Source organism: Elephas maximus, chromosome 10, assembly GCF_024166365.1.
Source record: "Elephas maximus indicus isolate mEleMax1 chromosome 10, mEleMax1 primary haplotype, whole genome shotgun sequence".
Taxonomy (NCBI): domain Eukaryota; kingdom Metazoa; phylum Chordata; class Mammalia; order Proboscidea; family Elephantidae; genus Elephas; species Elephas maximus.
This window is the reverse complement of record NC_064828.1, coordinates 11,695,771-11,714,592: the sequence shown is the minus strand read 5'-3', so window position 1 is coordinate 11,714,592 and position 18,822 is coordinate 11,695,771. Positions and strand designations below refer to the sequence as shown.

Here is an 18,822-nt window from a genome sequence, read left to right as displayed (position 1 = left end):
TGCGCACGTCATTATAATACTATGCTTTGCCTTCTCGAGCCGCCCTTTGAAATCTTCTGTTCAGTTGTTTTACTTCATCATTTCTTCCTTTTGCTTTAGCTGCTCCATACTTCTCTGTATATCTGAAAATAGTTAATAACAAAAACTAGGAGAATCTGTTAAACTTCTATAAAATGTAAACCATAGTGATAAGTTATAAGGAAATTTTTTTGTGTGTGAAATGTTTTAAAAAATGATTTGCTCCATTCTTAAGTACGATATATTATCTCGAGATAGTTTTTTTTTTACCTTGATTCAGAAAGGAAATCGGAATTGGCATATAAACTTTCATTTGTCAGTTGCATTATAGCCGTGTCTATTCTAAATATTAAAGAATACTTTGAATACTAAGGTTGAAGTGTCCAAATATTTAATGTACATATGATTAAATTACACACTTGAGTACATGTAGGTGTAAATATCACTCCACAGTGTAGTTGTCATACATATTTGATGTATGTTTTGTATCACCTCTTCAAAAGTTTGCAAATTACCTCCCACCTCAGAGCCTTTATCCTATCCCATACTAAGACTGGCCCAGTAAGGGTGATGGAGGGTAAGAAGAAGTACAGTCTTTTTGCCCCAGTATGTTCCTGAAAATGAAATCAAAGTAAACAGTTCAGAAGCCAACCTAAGTTTTGTTTTCCTACGTTTTGTTTGGTGAGGAAAGCCTTCAATAACATTTTTTTAATTGCTTTGTTGTCCTTAGCTGCTGTGGAGTCAGTTGCCACTAATTGTGACCCTATATACAACAGAAGGAAACTGCCAGGTCCTGTGCCATCCTTCCAATCATTGCTTTGTTTGAGCCTATCTTTGTAGCCACCGTGTCAGTTCATCTCATTGAGAGTCTTCCTCCTTTTCACTGACCCTCTTCTTTACCAAGCATGATGTCCTTCTCCAGGTACTGATCCCTCCTGATAACGTGTCCAAAGTATGTGGGATGTGGTCTTGCCATCCTCACTTCTAAGGAGCATTCTGGTTGTACTTATTCCAAGATGGATTTATTTGTTCTTCTGGCAGTCCATGGTATATTCAGTATTCTTCGCCAACACTGTAATTCAAAGGCATCAGTTCTTCGGTCTTCTTTATTCGCTGTCCAGCTTGTGCGTTCATATGAGGTGATTGAAAATACCATGGCTTGGTCCAGGCATACCTTAGTCCTCAAAGTGACAACTTTGCTTTTTAACACTTTGAAGAGGTCTTTAGGTTTACAGAGCGAATTAATTTCTTGTTCAATAGTTCGTACACAAATTGTTACGTGATGTTGGTTGCAAGCCCTGCAGTGTGTCAGTACTCTCCCCATTACCACCTTGAGCTCCCTATTTCTATTTGTCAGGTTCTCCTGCTCCTTGCCTTCTCATCTTTGCTTTTGGGCAGTGTTGACCTTTTGGTCTATACAGATGATTGTTCTAATAAGCACTTTCCTCACAAGTGCTATTGTTTATTTTATAGACCTGTTTATAATTTGGCTGAAAGGTGATCTCCTGGAATGGCTTCAGTTCCAAGTTAGAATGCTGTCTAAGGGCCATAGTCTTGAGGGTTCCTCCAGTCTTTCTTGTACCAGTAAATCTGGCCGTTTTTATGAATTTGAATTTTGTTCTACATTTTTTTTCCATTCTAACTGGGACCTTCCATTGTGATCCTGATCAGACTAGTCAGTAGTGGTTGCTGGATATTACCTAGTTCTCCTGGTCTCAGGCTAGTGGAGGCTGCAGTTCCTGTGGTCCATTAGTCCTTTGGACTAATTATTTTCTTGAGTCTGGTTTTCTTCACTCTCCTTTGCTCTAGATGTAAGAGACCAATAGTTGTATCTTAGATGGCTATTTGCACGCTTTTAAGACCCCAGACGCTACTCACCAAAGTATGATGTAGAATGTTGTCTTTATGAACTATGTTATGTCAGTTGACCTAGATGTTCACCAAGACTATGGTCCTTAGCCTTAAAACCCAATAGCTCAGTCTCGCTAGGTGTTTACATCTAGGATGTTTCCATGACTGTGCCCCGTGTGCTCAATCATGTATATGAATATACGTGCAGCACATTCAAATATTTAAGTAGAAATATCCATAGCCAAACCTGTATGTGCACTTAGCTGTACTCCCATACACCCTCCCACACCTATTCAGCATACATATTTACCTATGTATCCACTCATAAATTATTGTTATTACTGTTTTTGCAGGATTGTATATGTTACAGTATTTACCTTCGTTGCCTCTTATTCTTGCGTACTTCTTAGTGTCTTCGCTTACCTTGGTCATGTTGTGCCGACTTTCCTCCATATTGTATACTGCCTTTCCCCTCGCCAAAGTTAACATGTGTCTACTGTCTAGTCAGTAATTTTCCCTCCTTCCCCCTCCCATCCACGGTAACCATCAAAAAATATTTTTCTGTCTGTAAACCTTTTATTGACTATTTATAATAGTAGTCTCATACAATATTTGTACATTTGTGATTGACTTTTTTCACTCAACGTAAATGTCCTCCAGATTCATCCATGTTGTGAGACGTTTCATAGATTGATCATTGTTCTTTATCTCTGTGTAGTATTCCATTGTGAGCATGTACCACAGTTTGTTCACGCATTCATCCATTGACAGGCACTTTAGGTTGTTTCCATCTTTTTGCTATTGTGAATAATGCTCCAATGAACATAGGGGTACATATGTCTATTTCTGTCTTGGCTCTTATTTCTCTAGGATGTATACCTAGGAGTGAGATACTGGATCATATGGTATTTCTATTTCTAGCTTTTTAAGGATGCACCATATTGTTTTCCAAAGTGGTTGTACCATTATACATTCCCAACAGCAGTGTATGAGAGTTCCAATTTGCCTATAACCCAGCTAGCATTTGTTGTTTTGTTTTGTTTGTTTGTTTGGTTTTTTTTGTTTCTTTGTTTTTAATCAGTGCCATTATTGCTGGGGTGAGATAGCACCTCATCCTAGTTTCGATCTGCATCTTTCTAATTGCTAATGATTGCGAGCATCTCTTCATGTGTTTTTAAGCTACCTTACTGTCTTTTTTGGTGAAGTGTCTGTTATGTCCTTTGCCCGTTTTTTGATTCGATTGACTTTTTGTTGTTGAGATGTTGAAGTTTTCTGTAAATTTTAGAGATTATGACCTTGTCAGATATGTCATAGCCAATTTTTTTTTCCCAGTCTGTAGGTTCTCTTTTTACTCTTTTAGTGAAATCTTTTGATGAGCATAAGTGTTTAATTTTTAGTTATCTAGTTTAACTTCTACTGTTTGTTCATTTTTAGTTATGTTTCTTATTCTACTTATCCCATATATTAGGGCCCTGAGCATTGTCTCTATTTTTTCTTCCATGATCTTTATAATTTTAGATTTTACATTTAGGTCTTTGATTCATTTTGAGTTAGTTGTGTGTATTGTGTGAGGTATGGATCTTGTTTCATTTTTCTGCATATGGATACCCAGTTTTGCTAGCACCATCTGCTAAAGAGACCTCCTCCTCCCTGTTTAATGAGATTCAACTCTTTGTCGAAGATCAGCTGTCCACAGGTAGATAGATTTACTTCTGAGTTCTCAATTCTGTTCCATCGGTCTGTGTGTCTATTGGTGTACCAGTACCAGGCTGTTTTGGCTACTGCAGCTGTGTAGTTGGTTCTGAGATTGGGGAGAGTGAGGCCTCCTACTTTGTTGCTCTCCTTCAATAATGCTTTCCTTATCTGGGGCCTCTTTCCTTTCCATATAAAGTTGGTGAGTAGTTTTTCTGTCTCATTAAAGAATGTTATTGGAAGTTAGATTGAAATTGCATTATATTTGTAGATTGCTTTGGGTAGTATTGACATTTTGACAATGTAAGTCTTCCTATCCATGAGCATTGTATGTTTTTCCATTTTTGTAAGTCTCTTTTGGTTTGCAGTAACATTTTTGTCACAGTTTGTATATCCCACCCTCTGAGCACTTACAATTTTAACTCGTGTCAGCAGATTACAAATCTTCAAGTGTCATGGGCCCTCAGGGTTACTTGAATAGTCAAAACTGTAGGTGTTGAGTAAATGCCAAGAGTCAGTTTAATGCGTTAACTGTCGAGTGGTACAAAATGATGAAGGCTAGAAAAAAAAAGGTTAACTCCTTTAGAGTATAACTTTCTTTTCTTTATATCTTGAATAATTGTAACCAACTCAAATTGATTCATTTTGTTATTAAAAGAGACTAAATGAACCTTGAGCTAAGGAAGCATAAAAGTGATTTATGTTGGTGTTTTTCATTTGATTTATTGTACAGAATTAAAATATATGGTCTAGTTTTTCTTTATCGAAATACCCTTTTGTGATTGAGAAATATTATAGTTATTATCTTTTTTTGAAAGGCTTTTGAATTTTGTAGTCTGATGTTTGAGATGTTTTAAAATGTACATCATTGTATATGAAGTTCTTTTATATTGTCTAAAGTAAACTGAAAAGTGTTTTAAAAGCTTAATACTTCAAGTGATGTGGAATGTATAAATTCAGTCCACATGGTATGAATTAAAGGAAAAAGATGTATGAAAAATTACTTCATACCTGCCACACATGGTTATACATACTTGGTAGACTAGATTTTTTTAGGAGTTTAAATATTTAAAACAATCTCTTATAATTTGTTTTTCAAAGTTGATACTGCCCAAAGGCTTTAAGTAGCTAGTGTATATGTTGGTTCTTTGTGTTCTCATTTTAAAACCATTGGTAGGAAGCCATCTTGCTGGTGACAGACTCTGTTGTTATTGTTATGTGACAGGGTAGAATTGCTCCACAGGGTTTTCTAGGCTGAAATCTTTACAGGAGCATATTGTCAGGTCTTTCTAACGTGGAGCCCCTGGGTGGGTTTGAACTGCGAACCTTTCAGTTCCCAGTCAAGCACTTAACCTTGCACCATGAGGGTGCTTGTGCACTACCAGGGCTCCTTGATTAATCATTTTCAATGCTGGTGAAAATAATAATCAAGTACACAATTGAATTTTGCTACCATTTCTATAAGGCAATTTTGGGATCCAAATTAAATATAGGTACCACATTATTTCCCTCACTGGCACAGCTTACACATTGTGGTTTACTGAGGGGCGGAACTGAATTAAAGATCTTAAAATAGGTGGAATGCTTCAGAGATGAAGTCTAGTATTTAACACTGCTGAAACATATCATAGATTTATACCATTATATGAGAATAGTCACTCCTTTGACTTATACCTTTTTCCTCTAAATATTTTTTGAGTCTCAGATCTACATGTCTAGCCCTCACTTTGCACCTCGAGTCCAATCCCATGTTTCCATGTGTAAAACATTTTCGTCTGGACATCTTACTGTAACCCTGAGATTAATATATCTAACTAAAACAGTATTTGCTTCCCATACCTTCCCAATTGTTCTGTTTTGGGTATAACCAAAACCACACCCATTGCCATCAAGTCTTTCTGACTCACAGCAACCCTATAGGACAGAGTAGACCTAACCCATAGGGTTTCCAAGGCTGTAAATCTTTACGGAAGTAGACTGTTACATTTTTCCCCCATACTGGCTAGTGAGTACAAACCACCCACCTTTGGGTTAGCAGCTGAGTGCTTTTAACCACTGTACTGTCAGGGCTCTCTATTTTTGGAGTAGGCAACATTATTTTTAGTTTTCAGGCTAGTATTATGTAATCATTCTTTGAATCTTTCCACTCCGTTATCCCATATCTTCAATTTGTCATTTTCAAATGTATTTCATTCACCCTTTCCTTACATTTCGTCTCGTATCTTCCCATTCTAGGCCCTCCTGGCTTCTTGCCTGAATGGACTTAGTATCTTAAAGGTTTCCTAAAGATGTATCTGTCTTACAATCCATTCTGCTGCTAAAATGTTGCTTTAATTGGATCACATCATATCATTTAGTCACTATCCCACAGAAGTTTACTGAGCCATTACTTATGAACTTGATACTGTTCTGGGCACTGGAGATGCTGTGGTACATAAGGCAGATTAGAGTCCTGTTCTTAGGCAGATTGAAAGAAACCATGACAACTGGCTATTGCCTCCTACATGAAGTTCAAACTCCTACCAGAAATCAACTGTAGCAACTGTTCAGATATCACTTTCTAGATCATTGTGGTATAGCACACATAACATCACTTTCTAATTCTTTGTTTATGTGTCCTGTCTCCTACATTGAATAACAGGAGATGGAAATGCTGAGTTTATTTTTGTATCACAATGCCTACCTGACACATACATTAGTGTATCTTTGTTGGATGGATGGATGAAAGAACATCGTAGATACTTTCATATACTTTGTCATTTGATTTAACAATGACATTGTAAAGTGGAAATAAAGACCAAAACCAAACCTGTTGCCATCGAGTTGATTCTGACTCATAGCGACCCTAAGGATGGAGTAGAATTGCCTCATAGGGTTTTCAAGGAGCAGCTGGTGTTGGATTCGAACTGCTGACCTTTTGGTTAGCAGCCGAGCTCTTAACCACTGTACCTCCAGGACTCCAAAGTGAATATAGGAGGCCTTTTAAAATCTCTTAAAGGTCTTCCATAATCGTCCCCAGCTTGCCTATCCAAACTGCCTTTTTCCACTATCTAATATAAATCCAGTCAAGTTAATCTCTTTGCAGTCTTCTGAATACTCTCTTCATTTTTCCCTGTTTGAATGCCTCTTTCCTCTATCATTGCCCAATATATTTGCCTCCTTCTTCAAACCTTCCCTTCTAACTCCAACCGACACCAATTTTTCCCTTGTATAACTCTTTTTGCAGATATGTTGCCTGACAACTGTATAATTTAGCATTCAATTATATTGATCAACATTATGCATTTTTATATATACTGTCGTGTTCAATCATTGTTTAATGTGAAGTTTCTCTGATCTCCCCAACTTGACTGGCCACTTTGTGTGGTTGACTCTATACAACTTTTTACTCTTTTGTTGTCTGTCAGTGTTGAAAACACAGTAAAGATGTTTCTAGTAAAGATTTATATCTTTAAGAGACAGATATTTATATTTAAGCCCTCTAATTTAGAAGATATGTGTAGATAAATAATATCCTAAGGGAAACAAAGTAATTCATATATAAATGTATACTTTAAGGCATAAAAGGATTCCAGTAATTCTAATGTGTATTTTATGTAATGGGAGAATGACTTTAAATAAAATGGCATTAGGAAGTAGATTACAACCATCCTTGAATGAAATACACTATAGAGATCCCTATCAGGATGCTGGCAAATACACTTAAAACTTTTTCAGTAAACCCTTGTGTAGTACAACTATTTTTATTTTCTTTTGAACCCAATATTAAGATTTTAGCTCTTTCTTCACGAAAATTCTATATATACATTAAAACCAAAAAAACCAAACCCACTGCAGTCGAGCCGATTCCGACTCATAGCGACCCTACAGGACAGAGTAGAACTGCCCCATAGAGTTTCCAAGGAGCGCCTGGTGGATTCGAACTGCTGACCTCGTGGTTAGCAGGCGTAACACTTAACCACTATACCATCAGGGTTTCCTGTATATATATTAGCAAATATTATTATTTAACAAAGAGCAGTTGTGTGGTCATCCATTTTTTGTTATTTACTTTTAGATTATCTTTGAGTATCACTGTAATTGTAGTATTAAAATTTTATGACTGAATTCATGCTCATCAGATCATCAGTTGAAACCTAAAAAAATAAAACTAACTTAAAAATTTTTAGTCTATAGCTCATAAAACTTTAAATTTTTTAGTCTTCATAACTGGTAGAGAATGAAAAATTTTCTTGAAGGAAATAGAATATTTTGAGAAACTTACTGGTAACTACATATTAAAATGTTTCAAAGTGGCACAATAATAATAATGCAATGGCAGTTTCATGTCATATAAAGGTGATTTTCGTGCATCAGCTATTTTGTCCATAAGGAAATATTGCATATTGAGGAAAAGAGTATACAGATTTCTAGAAATTTCCTTTTTTCCTGCTTATATTGACATCATTTATTTTATTAGAGAGAAATAATAATAAAAACCACCATGATGCTTCTTTTTGTGTTACTATCATTAGGAAACCCTGGTGGCATAGTGGGTAAGTGCTATGGCTGCTACCCGAAAGGTCATCAGTTCAAATCCACCAGGCAATCCTTGGAGACTCTGTGGGGCAGTTCTACTCTGCCCTATAAGGTTACAATGAGTCAGAATCAACTCGACGGCAACGGGTTTGGTTTTTTGGAGTTGTTGAATAGCTTTCCATAATACGTGGTATGTCTTACTGCTCTTCTTGATTTCTAATTGTTAGGAAGATGTACAATACAACAGCCTCACGTAGGTCAACTTTCTTAAGCTTTCTCTACTAGTGACTTTCTTATCTGATTTGGGAAGTGGGAAGGGATAAATCAGAAATGCTTGGGGTGTTCTTTCAAAACACATACCCCTAGGGATTCTGATATCTTACCCTCTCTGTCATCCTTCCCTGGAAATTCATGGTTGTAGGAAATCACTATTACTGAATGAATCTGAGATAACCTTCAGATATATTAGGCCAGAAAAAAAGTAGAAATTGGAGAATTGTTTTTCTATGTTGGTACTGATAAGGTAATAAAAATACAATATTCTTTTCATTTCTTTTTTAGATTATCTTAGTATCCAAAAAGAAACTAGCCTGCTTAATAGTTATTTTTTTAAGTTATCAAAATCATTCATGCAGTAAATGACTACAAATTTCAAATATCTATTGTGCTTATAAATAAAATGTTACGTTCTTCTCATAAAGTGTCAAATTAGACAAATAGATCAGAAATTACTGGTTTCAGCCCTGCACATGGTGCCCTTCTCTTTAAGAAAACATTCAGACTTTAAGTAGCAAGTACTAAAATGAACACAAAAGAAAAATCTTAAGTAAGAGTCGTTTTCAGAGTCTACGCTCTCATTTCGTCTCGGATGACGTCACAAGATGTGTCTTGGGTACCTTTTTATAAGCAGTACTCTGAAAGTTGCCAGGTTTCATTTGTCTACTTTCTGGTCTGCCTTCAATGTAGGTCCCTTCATTTCTTCTGTCTTTACTCTTGAACTAATCCTCTACCTGCTTCACAGGCCGATTCTTTGATGAGAATGAATCCCCTGTTGATCCGCAGCATGGCTCTAAACTGGCGGATTATAATGGGGATGATGGTAACGTAGGTGAGTATGAGGCAGACAAGCAGGCTGAGCTGGCTTACAATGAGGAAGAAGATGGTGATGGTGGAGAGGAAGACGTCCAAGGTGAGCGTGGGCCTGGCCTCCATGCTGTGACCGTGAAACCCACCTCTAAGTTTTTGGTTGAATTTGTGTAGACCTTTTTCCACTTACCAGTAACAGTACAACCTTAAAATTAATACAAAGAGGTTCTGTGTACTTTTTCAGTTTCATTTTGAAAACTATTTTATGATAGTGGTATTTATAGATCTGTAAATAAATTTTTTATTTAATTTTTAGTATCTTATGCATATTATTGATGCAGTTACAGTTTGAAATTCAGAATCTTCAGAAATTTGATAATTAGTGTTTAAAGTTACTCTAGATATTATTATCTAAGGCAAATGTTCCAAGAAAATATTTTCCATTTCCCCTTGTCTGAAAATATTTCATTACCATAGCTATGAATATTGCCCTGGTACCCTTTTTGTTCTTTGGTTTTTTTTTTCCCTTTTTGTTATTCCACTCACAAAGGTAATGGTCTCCTCCACGCTAAAGATTATTTCGCCACTGATATAGCATAAGAAGGCTGTTTTTGAAATTTTCAATGAGAGGCTTAATATTTATACTTAATAGACAGTATGAGAAAATTTTATACTTAACAGTCAGTATGAGAAAATTTCTTTTATGTTTAATACACAGATTCAACATATTTTCCGTATTAACTGTGTTACCTCTGAGCTTTTAACTTAGTGAGAGTTCAGAGTCTGTGTGCATGCAGCCCTACCCACGCATGTGTATCAGAGTACGTTGCTTTATTGCAAGGTTTTAGGCCCACTCTCTGCCTGCTTATACCGTTTAGTAGTATTTGTGAAGCTTTTTCTCTGTTCTGTAAAATGTGACTATAAACTTAGCGTGTGGTGTATTAGATTTTCATAATATGATGCATGAAAGTTTTTTCAATGTAATTTGCTTTGACTTTTTTCTTGGCTCTTTTTAAAGTAATCAAAATTCATAAGAATTTTAAAAAAAAACTTTAAAAATAAAAATAGTTGTCCTAGAATACTGTATAAACCAAAAACCAAACCCAACCCGCTGCCGTCGAGTTGAGTCCGACTCATAGCGACCCTATAGGACACAGTAGAACTTCCCCACAGAGTTTCCAAGAAGCACCTGGCAGATTTGAACTGCCAGCCTTCTGGTTAGCAGCTATAGCTCTTAACCACTATGCCATCAGAATAATATATAGTTAATGGAAAAAAGGGAAACTAAAGACTCTGACTTCCAAATAGGCATTGTTTTGATAGTATATTCTTGATTTTGAAAAATATGGTTAATGGGGATAGAAAAATTAATACGTGCTAGGAGTTATGTGGGTTTTGGTTTTTTTTTTAGGAGTTATGTATTAATTATGTATTAATGAGAATGTCTCAAACACGTTTTGGAAATATTGAAGAAATTATACTCACCTTTTTATTTAATCCCATCCCTTTTTCATAATTTTTGTCATTTTTTTTCTCATTGCTTTTGTGATTTGTTTGGATTATACTGGCAATTATTTGTAATGTTGCTTAAAGGCTTTTTCTTGCATGTATATCATATCACCATTTAGATTGTAAGCTTTTTGAGGGCAGGGGTTTTCATTTATTTTGCCTTCTGTTTTGTTTGTATCCTTTTCTGCCTTCACACCCACCTCCATAGTACTTAGCACACACTACCTTTGAGTTGATTGACTCATAGCTGCCCTATAGGACAGAGTAGGACTGCCCCATAGAGTTTCCAAGGAGCAGCTGGTGGATTTGAACTGCTGACCTTTTGGTTGGCAGCCAAGTTCTTAACCACTGCGCCACCAAGGGTATCCTCAATAAATGTCATTAACTAATAATTCTATCCTTTTCTCATTGAGCTTTTATTGTTATAACTGTGACTAGGGTAATAATTCTTTAACTTCTGGTTTAAAAGCTTGCTTGGTTTACATCTTAAACATTCTCTAATTTTCTTTCTGAAGGGCTTCTATCATGATGTTGGATAATTTTGAAGTTTTTATTGGAACAGTTAATTCCAATCATAATTGACAATCTTTTTTTTTTTAATTTTTGGCTATCTTAAAGTTGATGACTTTTATTATAAAATTCCAGCTTAATATTTTTATAATTTTCTCTACATAGGTACGTTTCTCTTCAGTTCTTCATTCTCCCTTTCCTGTACTCTTCCACGCACACCCATCCCCAGCTCTCATTGCCGTTTCGTGTTTCAGGTCCCCAGTACCCTCGGGCTGCCCTGCCTTTCCTTTCACAGGAAGATAAATTCATTGATTTTAAGGATTATAAGGAAATGACCTATGATGAAATCCTGAATGTAGGGAGAGAGTTGTTAGATTTTTTTGTTTTCCTCAGTTGCAGATGAATCTTACTTGAACTGAGGTTGCCATTTAACATCTTACTCTACTAGAGATGAGGCATTAGTGGTTCAGAGGTAGAGGTCTTGCCTTCAAGTCTTGGCCAACGCACCTCACGCACAGCTACCACCCTTGTCAGCGGAGGTGTTGCTATATTACTCGACAGGTTTCAGCAGAGCTTCCAGACTAGGACAGACTAGAAAGGAAGGGCTGGCAATCTACTTCCATAAATCAGCCAATGAAAACCCTGTGGGTCACAATAGTGTGATCCACGCGTGACCATGGAGATGGCACAGGACTGGACAGAATTTCATTCCATTGTGCATGAGGTCAGAACGAGTTAGGGGCTGACTTGACAGCAGCTAACAACAACATCCCAGTTGGGGGTCCACTAGATGGCTGCAACAGCAGGATAGGGCAACTGCAAAGGGGACTTCTTATCACAAGGAGCGGAGAGATGGAGGAGCATCAGCTCCAGCAAATAAAGAGGGAAAAGTGTGGTGAAAATAATTAAGGAGGAATACTGAAGACATCCAAATCATTTTAAATATGTTTTCAGGGGTTCTTTGGAATACAGCGTTAACTGTCCAAAAAGTGAGGAGGGGGACAATGGCTGTTCCTTAATTTTCAAAAAGTTGGAGTCCAAATTTTTTATTACGAAGTCAGAATATTTGTAATTTAAAAGCATTTCTTCATTGAGTCAATGTAGAAATAATGGTGGAAAAAAAATTAGGCTTAAGAGTCAGATGACCAGCTGTGTATTGCCTTTCAAATCACTCTCTGGGACACAGTGTCTTCAGTTGTAAGGTGAGGGTATGGGACTGGAATAGATGGTCATTTTCAGTTCTAAAATTCAGTGGCCACATTCAAGTGGAGTCACTATATGTGATTCCCCAGGTATTAATGGGGAATGTGTTTCAGATTTCAGGATGCCTGAAGTATATTTTCCCTCTGACCCATTGAGACCCTACAGCCAGAGACACCAAAAATGAAGCATGCTCCTCAGAAGCACTGCCGAGGTTCTAGCTGCAGGGCCTCCTTCCTGCTTTCTCTGGGAGTAGGAGGAGTACTTTCTTTAGCAGTGGGGTCTCTAAGAATAGAGATTCCGGCTACAGGACAGAGGTTCTTGCTTCAGCTAAGGCCACTGTGAACATGGTCTCAGACACTCTGGAATGTGAAATGGAGGCTTTGGCAGCATCTTTGCCAATAGGGAGTGGAAGGGTTTCAGCCTGAGGTCTGGTGCCCATTCATATGTATTCATCGTCTGGGTCAACGCTACCTGCAGAGTGTCTTCTAGGAGAATTCTGATTTAAGTAAGGCCTATTTTTTCTGTGGTTATAATCATGGTTTGATTTTTAATTCCTGGTTTCCTCAAGTAGCCTAAAGGAAAAAATTTTTTTTTTACATTGATACTTAAAAAAACCAAAAAAACTCCTTACTTCTATTAGTGACCTAACTAAACTAGTAACTCTTAGAAATATCACACATCTGATGGATAGCATATCTTTTAGTTCACTCTTTATTATAAGGAGATATGGAGCCTTACAAATTTCCTTTATTCTTTTTTTTTTTTCTTTTTTTATTGTACTTTAGATGAAGGTTTACAGAACTAGTTTCTCATCAAACAGTTAATATACACATTGTTCTATGACACTGGTTCACAACCCCACGATACGTCAACCCTCTCCCTTTTCAACCCTGGGTTCCCTGTTACTAGATTTCCTATTCCCTCCTGCCTTCCAGTCCCTGCCCCAGGGCTGGTGCACCCCTTTAGTCTTGTTTTGCTCTATGAGTCCTTTATTCTTATCTTAATCCCACAGAAGTTCCAGGTTTGTTTAATAGAATATGAAATACATTACTAGGTGTACCTATGGAAGGCAGCTTGGTGTAGCACCTAAGCTCGTGGACTCTAGCAGATGCTGAATCTGGATCAGAGCACCAGCACCTTCTGGCTCTGTCACCTTCAGCGAGTTACTTAACTTCTGTGTCTCCATTTCCTCATCTGTAAATAAAACGGGGATGAACGTAGCGTGTAACTCACAGGGTTGTTACATGTGAGTACTTAGAAAAGAGCCTTTCACACTATAAGCACTACGTAAGTGTCTGCTGAATAAAAACAAAAAAAGTAAACCTAGATTGTTTCTCTGAGTTGCCTGCTTTAAAGGATAACTTCACCTTGGCCCGTGGATTAATTTGTGCCTTTTTGTGGTACCTCGCTGACTTACAGCCCTAAGAAGTCCTTGCTTGGTAGAGCTTGCTTTATGGAGAGGGTCCTTTCTTGTTTTTAGAGTGAATTGAGGAGTTAGTTAATAAATTATAAACGGCTTTCTAATTATGTTTCCTTTAAAAGTCATTTTACATTGATGAGTTATTTACAGACTTTGCTGCTTTACAAAATGAACTAAAATATTGGTTCATATAATTATATTTAATGATTATCTGTCATCCTGTATCAGACCTGGCTTGGTAATTTCATCATACTTTACAGATAAATGCAAAGAGGTTCTTGGTAGAAACTTGAGCTGTAGGTAGAATACACTGAAAATGAGCTTTAGTTAATGTAAATGATAGCGCAACGTAAAAAGCAATATTCCAAAAGTCCTAAGAAATTCTGAAAAAGTGTGAAGGTACCATATTAAAACTTTGCTGGAAAGCATAAATTAATAAAACTAAAAACTTCTTATATTTATAGACGACTTTGCAATTAAAGAATACATTCATATACATTATTGTATTTTGAAGTAGGAAAGGCAGTTGTTACTCCTGTTCTTACCGAGAACGTAATTAGAGGCCCAGAAAGGGTCAAGGCCTAGATTATGTTCGCTGACTGCCTGAGCAGGACTAGAATTCAGTTTTTCTATTTCTAGACCTTTGTTTTTATCTCATTTTCTCTTTACATTTATTCATTTAAAAATCTCAAGAAATAACATTTCTACTTTCATGTTAAGCTTCTAGAAATTCTCCTTTACAGTAGCTTTTTCCACTGTTCTGTGGTGATTAAATCTTCGTTTAATTACTAAAGTCCTGAAAGATGTGTTCATAGTCCTCAGGCAAGGTCCCATAACAGGGGCCCTAGGGAGAGCTTTCTGGAGAGGTGCCACTGATTTTTTTCCCTTTTAATATGAAAGATAATATTTTAAAAGTACAGAGTTCTTTAATAAGAAATTGATTAGCATGGTTTCAGAACACAAATGTGAATAGTATGTTTATAATTTCAGCTTTTACACATAACAAATTGGGGTTTTTATACCTAGCGGATTACACTATCAAAGATATGAGATCAATTTGTTTGTTAGAATGGTTGTCTACAATTCTGAATGAGATTTTCCACAAGTTTAACAGGAAAGTTATTGGAAGGGAAAAAAAGGTTGGATTGTTTGGCATTTTTTATGAATAAATGTGAAGGGTAAATGAAAACATCATTATGGACAGTTAATATATAGTAAATACCACATGGCATCTTTCTTGAACAAAATTTTACCAAGCTGAGAATGAAAACCTATCAAGCCTAAAAGAGTAGATTTTAGAGAGCTGTAGTGCACATATAAATTTGGGTTCCAATATTTAACTCTTTAAATTATATAAAGTTATATTTCCAAACAATTACTGTCATAGTAAAAGCTATCAAAAAGTAAGCTATTGGATGATTGTAACTGTGAGCCAGGAAGTAAGAAAAGGCATTTTTTAAGGCTGCTAAGGAGCTATGAGTCGGAATCGACTCGACGGGATTGGGTTGGATTTGGAAGGAGTCAGACCAAAACAACCAAAGCTGTTGCCGTTGAGTCGATTCTGACTCATAGTGACCCTATGGGACAGAGTAGAACTGCCCCGTAAGGTTTCCAAGGAGCGCCTGGTGGATTCCAACTGCCAACTGTTCGGTTAGCAGCTGTAGCTAAGGGGCCATAAAAAGCCTTGTACTCAAAAGGGAGCCCCCCAAGTTCTAATCAAAACTTTTCATTTTTAGTCTAACATAATTGTAATACTCTTAGCAGTCTTATTTTGAAACCTGTAGTTGGTAGGAAAATTAGAAGGGAAGGATTGCAATTGGCAGAAAAACTGACAATAAGTGACAGCTGATAGCCAGGAAGGAGCTAGAAAAACCTGTCAACAGCCAAATAAAGGAGTCAAACTCCAAAGCACTACTTGGGGCCCTTTAATGTGGTTACTCAAACTGACTTTGAGGATATTACCGTATGACAATATTATATAATGTTTTGTTTGGTGAAGAAAAGCTTACATTTTCATCAGTATACTCCATTTAGGAAGTCAGGGATAAGTTATCTGCAGAGAAGCAAGGAAATTTCACCAAAATGTTAACTGCTGGGATTATGAGTGACTTTTATTTTCTAATTTTTATACAATGAATATGAACTACTTTTATAATTAGAAAAAAAATTGTTTTTTTAAAGGCATGAAAATATATAAAGATTTCTACCAAAGCTTTAATTTAAAGAATAAACCTCCCTATAAAAACCTTTTTATTCCTGAACTATAGAAGTAATGTATTTATATAAAAGGAGTAACTCTTCAATGTTTGTGGGTTCCTGACATTTTGCTAGTAGATCTATCTCTACTATAGAGATAGCTACATCTATCTGTCCATCTATACTACCTACCTACTGACCTACTAACCGACCTACCTATGTATCTATCTTCAACATTTGTTAAAATTGAGTAATCTTCCACGATAGTTAAGACTTTTTGCTCTTTAGCCAAGCAACTAAGAAACAGTACACTATTTGCAGAAGGTATAAGCTAACAAGCAGAAAACTATCTTATAGCTGAGAAAAATTGAAACATTATCTAATTGGATTTCTGCAAGTGATTTTAAAAATAATATTCTTGGTATATGTTATTTCACTTACAGATGATGAAGAACGAGAGCTTCAAATGGATCCTGCAGACTATGGAAAGCAACGTTTAAATGATGTCCTTTAAATCCTAAAGGAAAGCTTCAGAAAACCTAAAGTGCTGCAAAATGGAATCATTTCTACTTTGTTGTTTTTTGACTTTTGTTGTAAAGATCAGTTGTATCAGTTGTAAAGATACATTGAGATAGATTTAAGTAAAAACGTTAGTGGAGGGATGTACCCGTGTACATATGTGCACTTTTCCATGTTGTATTATCAGCAGAGATTTTTTTTGTTATGATACAGTTGAGCCAAAAACAAAGTAAGCAAAACTGTAATTTTTGCATTTAAAGCAAACTAATGTATATTTTAAACTTTACTGAGCCTAATTCTTTCCAAAAATGGACGAACAAGAAAAAAGTGTTGTATAGTTTATATGTTGTGCATAGGATAACCACAGTGAGAACAATTACTCCGTCGAAAAACTTTTTATATACTAATATATTCTTGTTAGCCCAGCCAGGTGTTCTGTTCTATCTACCCCTCATCTCATGCTCTTCATACAGTTACACCTAGAATAGTTACGTTAAAAAGGGGAAACTGGAAGCTAACCACTGGGCAGCATGTCTACAAATCACCTCCCTGTTTCTTTTCTCACGTGAGTGCTGATGTGTTCTGGCTGAGGCCTGATGGAAGCTGAGATCACCTGCAGAGACATAACAATATTTATGAGTCACACCTTACTAAAGTCATGAAATTATGGAATGCATGATTGACAATATATTTTCAATTTTTATATTTTCACATAATACCAGTACTGTTTAACTATACCCAGTACTGGCTAAAATTTTTATATTTTTCAGAGCTCAAGTTGGTGAAGATATTCATGATTTAAATGACAGATTCTGAAACGGGCTAACTCAACTTGGAAATAAATCTGCAATCAGTATTTCAAAGCTTCTCTGGTAGTTTTAGTGATCTTATTTGACTAGACTTTTTCAGAAGTACTAAATAAGGAATTTTAACAAACGTTTTTAATTAATGCACAGATACATAGAAGTACAGTGAGGTCTACAGCCATTTTATTAAAATAGCTTAAAAGTTTATAATAAAGATGAAGAATCTTTGTAATTACTATGTTAGTGAAGAACCCATCAACCTCATATTTGCTAGACTTGCAAAATTATTTTAAATGCATTTATCTTTCTCGACACTATTCAGTAAAATGTGTAAGATAGCTAATCCTTGTTTTCTGATTTAAAGTACTTCTAAATCCCATCTCCCACCCCTCAAAATAAAAGGTTTTGATCCTAAGGGCCCATATAAGGTTGTTAACCCTGTTTTTCAGAAGGGCTACTGTTAATTGCATATAGACATGAAATGCTTTCCTTTTTCTGTACTCAGGTTACTGTCAAAACTCAAATTTATAGAGATAAAGAAATATGTTGTTCACTTGGAGGTGCAGAAATTCCTAGGCTTCAGGTTGAAATTATTTAGTGACTATGAAAAGATGCAATAATTTACTAGAATTGTTTTTTCCACAGTATCAAAGTAAGCAGTTCGTGCTTTTGCTATCAGTAGGATAAAGCTAACAATGATTTGGTGTGATGGTTCACAGAATTTTTTAAAATGGAAGTTAAAGAGTACTGGTGTACATCTTTTGGGCATTAGTGTGGGGAATGAATCTAAAAAATACTCTCATTTTCCATACTGTGAAATCTTTACAAATGAAAACCATCTAATCACCTGTCTTCGTTCCTTTGGCATAAAAGCAATCCTTTGGTTAGACAGTAGCTAGTACTTACACAGCCAAGTTTCTTCAGTTAGCAGCCTAGATGTTTTATAAACTGAGAAACCTTGGACCAATCGATAAAATTTCTGACGGTATTAACATTTTAGTACTACAAGTACTAGAAGGTACTATGTCAATCTCTTAAAATTCTGACATCCTTTGGTCTGCATTAGACATGCTGGTTTTATAATGCTTTACTTCTGCCTTAAGATTTAGGTTTTTTTAAAATGTATTTTTGCCCTGAATTAAGTGTTAATTTGATGAAAACTCAGATTTTAAAGAATCATCACTTACTGGGTTCTAATAAATTAAAAATTAAACTTGTTTCACTGTTTTGCTGATTCTGATACATCACACATCATGCTCATGTAATGCAAACCATCACATTTAACACTGAAATTTGAGTAAATTTAGAACTCATTTTAAGTTAAGCTAAACTAGAATTGCAGAAATTTTTATGGTTTTAACTGTAGACTAGTTCATCCAACAAATACTGAATGCCTACCGTGTGCCCAGCAATGTTCTAGGTAATACAAATACTGCAGTGTACAAGACAGACAAAGTCCCTGTTCTCACGGAGCTTATATTCAAGCGGGGCCAG

At 36.0% G+C, this 18,822-nt stretch overlaps 1 protein-coding gene across 4 annotated transcripts in view; it reads left to right on the top strand.

Moving 5' to 3' along the window:
• The window catches only part of GOLM2 (golgi membrane protein 2), a 103,722-nt gene extending 85,216 nt beyond the window's left edge, over positions 1-18,506 (top strand). For 2 of the 4 annotated variants that reach the window (XM_049897827.1, XM_049897826.1), the window contains exon 9: positions 16,447-18,505. In XM_049897827.1, coding sequence (XP_049753784.1) covers positions 16,447-16,517 — 71 coding nt within the window. In that variant the 3' untranslated portion in view covers positions 16,518-18,505. Of the gene's footprint in view, positions 1-9,100; positions 9,269-16,446 lie in introns of all 4 variants that reach the window. The other 2 variants (XM_049897824.1, XM_049897823.1) reach the window with 2 other exon arrangements.
• The last annotated feature ends 316 nt before the right edge of the window (positions 18,507-18,822 follow it).